The sequence below is a fragment of the Barbus barbus genome, assembly GCF_936440315.1.
Source record: "Barbus barbus genome assembly, chromosome: 5".
Lineage (NCBI taxonomy): Eukaryota > Metazoa > Chordata > Actinopteri > Cypriniformes > Cyprinidae > Barbus > Barbus barbus.
This window is the reverse complement of record NC_136733.1, coordinates 27,510,626-27,516,194: the sequence shown is the minus strand read 5'-3', so window position 1 is coordinate 27,516,194 and position 5,569 is coordinate 27,510,626. Positions and strand designations below refer to the sequence as shown.

Below are 5,569 nucleotides of genomic sequence, written 5' to 3'. Positions count from 1 at the left end.
CAAATCCACAATTCTAGTTAGATTTTCATTTGGATATCATATGACGCTTTTCACTGAAGCCTGATTCATATGCTGTCAAGCAGTCTTCATGAAGACCCTCTTGTTTGCTATCAAACCAGCATGTCACAGGAAGACTATGACGGTGCGGTGTTCAATGTTAGTGGATGTTTACCTAAAACATGTTTTCTCCTGCCATAGGACCATAAGAATGTGTTTCCAACAGATAAATTGAAGTGCAGTTGTGTATGAAATGCTATCTCTTTGCAGTAATGGAAAGTTCAAATGTAGCAGTTGCTCAACATGATCTCAGAAGCACTGAATGAGTGTGTGCATGTGTGTGTGTCACGTCAGGTTTCTGACCTGCACATGTAGCTGTAATCGCTGTGATTCATTGGAGGCATGTGCACATACTCTGTACACATGCTCTAGGTCAGAAAGCCTTCTAAAATGAGAAAAGGTGGAGCGATGAGAGAAAGAGGGTGAGAGGGGGATGGGGTTAGGAAGAAAAAGGAGGTGATTGTTGTGGAGTTAGAGAGAGCGTTGCTGTAGCAAGGGAATGAGAGCAAAGGAAAGAGGATACCAGAAAAATACTGTCAGATTTTAAGATCGTAAGATAATATTTATTGGAATACCGACAAAATAGGTAAGAAATTAAAGTTTTTTTGTTTGTTTTTTCATTTCTTTGTTTGCGTTCTTTATTCAATATGCTAACCTTACAACTTCAGTTTTGTCACAAAAATAACTGAGAGACAGCAAACAACAGCCAGGCTCAATACAAAAGCCTTTTACTTACTTATCAAAATACCCTGAAACCCTGCATTCCTTTATCACATGTCTGTAGTGTTTTTCTCTCCAAAACTCTTACCAATGACATTAGAGTGTTTTTGTTATGTGCTCTGACTGGTTTTAAATAGTTTATCCATGGCAGAGAATGTTAATCGATATTTTAGCCAAGGGCAGTTGACAATGCATGGTACACACACTCACTCACATATGTGTAGAAGTTTGCTAACTGGTGTGTTTTGCAATGGAGTGATTTGGAGCAGTTGGATTGTTTGTATTCACTAAATGTAAATTGCTTTTTTTGTTGTTGGAGATAATCTGCACTGAAGCTCTAGAATGTCACTTGAGAAATATGAATCAGGTTCTGAAGCTCCACTGGCTGTTTACTTAGCATTCACTCCAAAGCCAGTTCAGTGGTGATTATTCTTTGTTTTTTTCAATTCAGGGAATTCAAGTACTTTTAGATCCCTAAAAGTACTTGATGCAGCCTAATACAGTCAGGTTGACATGATGTAGTAGACACTGTGTTGCTGTAACAGAATGTGCAGCTATCAATTATTCAAACTGCCTGTATCTGTAGGGTAATTTAAAGTACAATAAACAAAAGCCTTGACCTAAAACACTAATACAGCACCGTAAAAAGTGGGATAAGGCAGGAAGGATTAATTTCTTAAAAATGAATTTTATTGGTGTAACCTAATGCATATTTTTCATTTTAATTTTTTACTACTTTTTATATTGCCTGACAAATCATTGTAAAAAAAAAAATACAGTAATTAGACTTGTTTTATATCAAAGTATGTGCCAAGTGCATAGATGTCAATGTAATGACCTAAAGCATCTAATCATTTTTAAATATAGTGTTTCAATCTTTAACATTTGTATTTAACATTTTTAAATATGTTAACATATTAAGCAAAATTTTATTCAGCCAAATAAAATAAAAAAACTTCTAGCACATTCATAAAATGTTTATTTTACTGTACACTTATAAGTCAAGAATGGTTAATAATGTAATGAGACATGAATAATTTGATTTGATTCTGAAGCTAAACTGTAAAAAAAAACATTTAGTGCATTGATAAAAACTGATGCAGTCAGAAAATATTTTACTGTACATTCAAGAACTGTTGTTCTTAAGTTCAGAAGTCAAGAACTGTTAATGAAATTGACTCCTGAAGCTCCATTCATAACTGTCATATAATGCCTATTTAAAAAAACATGACTTTAAATGTCTGCAGATCGCTGTGCTGTTCAGACTACATCGTCGTGAGGTTTGTGATGTTCACACTACATGACACTTCGTAAATGATCCGCAACAAGAGGTCGCACACTACACAAGGTCACAACAACTCTTGTCACCCACTGACTCTATCCAGTCCCCAAACCATGTTTTGTCACGAAAAAAACACACGTGAGAAGTGGAACAGGAATGACACAAAACAACACATGAAACAGGAGTTTTGAAAATGAAAATAAATTAGCACTGCAAGCAGTTTGCGTGATGGTCTATTCTGAAAACTTTAGCTCCATTTCTTGTTTCCACACTTTTCTTAAAGACATGTTGCTGCTGCTGTTTTTCTTTCAGTGACCTCAACCCATGCCATGCTCTCTCATTGGCTGTAGACTCTTTGATGCATTGTTGAGTAGTTGCTGAGCGCTGATAACCCGTTGATTTTCCCCCGATCACAGCTCGACTTGTCGGCAACCTCATTGACTTGCAAATGGGGCATAAATCAGGCTCAAAATCCTGCAGCGTGAACTTGGCATTAGTGACTGATTTATTTCTTTATTTTTAGCAGAAGACATGTTGGGGTGTGGACGTCCTGTCATCCTTCTCCTCATCATCAACTTTTTGGACCTCTCCTTTGTGTCATCATCTTCATCATCTCAGAATGCCACTCGACCCCGTTTCCACCCTTCCGGAGGGAGCGATTACTACAATGAATATGAGGACCTCACCACTGAGCCTCCCAGCTCATCCTCTACTCAATCTGAACACCCAGATCTCAATCCGTGCAATTATGATATGTGTGTGGAGCAGCAGCACACCTGCCTGGAGCTTGCAGAAGCCACAGGCTGCCTCTGCCCCGGGTTGAGCAATGGTTTCACTCCCCCGAGTCCACCACGCCTCTTGTATCTGACTCAACGGGATGGCAAAGGGGTTGTGGTGAACTGGTGTGCCCCCACCTCCATTGTCACCCACTACATTGTCTGGGTGCGCGGGAATGGCAAAGTGAAGGATAAGAATATAGAGGTGGAGGAGAGAAAGAGGATAGCAGTATTGGAGGATGTTGAGGCTGGTGCGCACATATGTGTAGAGGCAGTGAATAAAGGTGGCGTCAGTGCAGAGGATGATCAGTCTTGTGCCACATTTGAACCCCAAAATACAGAGTCTGGACTTGCCGTGAAGCTGGGCATTATTGGGGGTGTGGTGGGACTCGTACTACTGCTGATTCTGGCTCTGCTGCTGTGGAGACACAAATCACGACAGAAATCTGCCACACGGACTGAGACTGAGGGAGTTCTGTAACGTCTGTGTGTGTGTGTGTGTAACCAAAAAATGCACTTTTACTTCATCTCGGTATGAATGATGGAAGTAAATGAATGACTGATCGCTCGCTGTTAGTGTGCTGGATAGAGGGAGTGTTTGAATGACTCAATGAACATGAACAGAAAGAGGGACACAGGGAAGGTGGACGAATGACTCAGCACATTCTTTTCATTTGCTTGTCAGTGTCTACCAATGTGATTTATTTAGGACCCAGACAAATTGCATACTGCTGGTGTGCTGACTCCAATTATGGACACCATTTTAAGCACACTTCCTGATTACAAACACATTTTAAACTTGTGAATGTCTGCTTCTTCCTCCTGTATGTGTTTTCAAGGAAAAAGGCTGAATCACAGTTTCTCGCTTTTAGATTTATGCCTTGATAGGATCAAATGATTTGTACATGTTTTAGGTCACTTTGGTAAGAAGGAGTTTGCTAAGAATATCTGTGTAACTATGCATCTTACAAAATAAAAGATTTTTGTATTTTTTAGAAGTTTTATTTCTTGATAAAATAAAATATATGCTCCCATACAATACCACTTGTTCCCAAATGTTCACAGATGTGTCGAAAAATAGTACTGAATATATTCTTATATTGTGTGCTTACTATATACAAAAATCTAAACTATAATCTAACTTAAATCATTATCTTATAATATGCTAAAAACATATATGTACTTTACTGATATTTTAGGGACAATCACCTGAACCATAAATGACATGTGACTATTCGCTCTACAGCCACAGCCGTCTAAACAAGAATCATGCTCCGGTAAAGCATCTACTATAATATAGTGAAACATTATTAATATATGTTGCTTGCAATAAAATTTCTGTCATAATATATGGAAAATTCTAAATAGCTGCCAATGAAACCTGCTTATTAAAAAGCTGCTTATTAGAAATGGATTGTGCAAACAAGGCAACCGCCCCCCCCCCCCCCCCCCCCCCCCACACACACACTTTTTTAAAAAAGTTCCTGGCATCAAACCTGGCACCATGTATCATTAAACCAAACAAACAACATTAAATACTTCAAATAACAATAAAATCAAAACATTTAGACCCTAAGTTCCTCCATATGCGTAAGTGAATGACGTTGATTTAATGTCATTGACATGATTTAAGACCAAGTGTACAAATTCTACTCTCAAGGGGCAGGTTCATCCAAAAGCAAGGAGCAACAACAAAGAAGGCACAATCTGCTTTAGACTTGAGACAAGATTTAGGGACCGTTAGCAACAATCTTAGGATGACCTAAGCAGCCTTGATGTCTGATAAATCTGAAGAAGATCTGAAATATAAACAAAAAAGAAAACCTTGCACCCTGTAACTAACTGAGGCCAAAGAGACCAGCACTGGTGTAAAGGTCATTGCACACTGAGTCCAAAATTTTCCGCACATTAAAAAATAAATACGACCTCACATTGTGTCGATCACGTTTGCACACTGCCTCCGAAACTTTTGTCCGTCAAAAAAAAGGTTTGATTTTCTGCGTTTTCGCATCCGTAGCATGCATTTTGATAGGAAAAGATGAGGAATACGAAAAAACTGAGAAACGCACGTGAAAATTTTGGACTCAGTGTGCAATGGCCTTAACACTAAACTGTTTTTAGTCCCACCTGATTCTTGAGGAACCCCAGAAACACAAACAGAAAAATTGGGCTCAAAAACTTCTAGGTAGGCAATTTGTTTTCCAGAAATCTTTTTTGTTTATACTGGTTGAGAGTCTCACAAAATATCACATCCTGATAGCAATAAATAATAATGTGATCTAAATATATATCTTCTGTGGAAGGCTCAGGACCATAAAATAAGTCCAAGTTTTGCATTCGGAGGAGTGAAGTAATCTCAACTGAACAAAGCTGGTTGCACTTATGTGTTCTGTTACAAATTAAACATTAAGTTTAATAAGTTTTAAGAATGGAACCATTTACCTGTTGAGAGTGTGTTGACAGTTTGTGTAGTTAGATGGTTGAGCTTCAGAATCTCAGCAATGAGGTGGCTTTGAGAGTTACAGATTTGAAAAACAAAAAGGCAGGAATAAAGAAGCCTAAATTCTAACACAAAATAACAATTTCAGCATAAAAGAGTTATTTAGAATGATATGGTTCTAAATAGAACTTTAATGAGGTGGCTTTGACAGTTATAGATTTGAAAAACAAAAAGGCGGGAATAAAGAACCCTAAACTCTAACATGAAATAAACATTTCTGCCTAAAAGAGTTCT

General features: G+C 38.0%; 1 protein-coding gene across 1 annotated transcript; it reads left to right on the top strand.

The window, feature by feature from the left end:
* Positions 1-503: 503 nt before the first annotated feature.
* On the top strand, positions 504-4,251 carry LOC306869274 (uncharacterized protein). The gene is made up of 2 exons (XM_079415964.1): positions 504-643; positions 2,583-4,251. The coding sequence occupies exon 2, from the start codon at positions 2,591-2,593 to the stop codon at positions 3,314-3,316; it is 726 nt and encodes a 241-aa protein (XP_079272090.1). The 5' UTR covers positions 504-643; positions 2,583-2,590; the 3' UTR covers positions 3,317-4,251.
* The last annotated feature ends 1,318 nt before the right edge of the window (positions 4,252-5,569 follow it).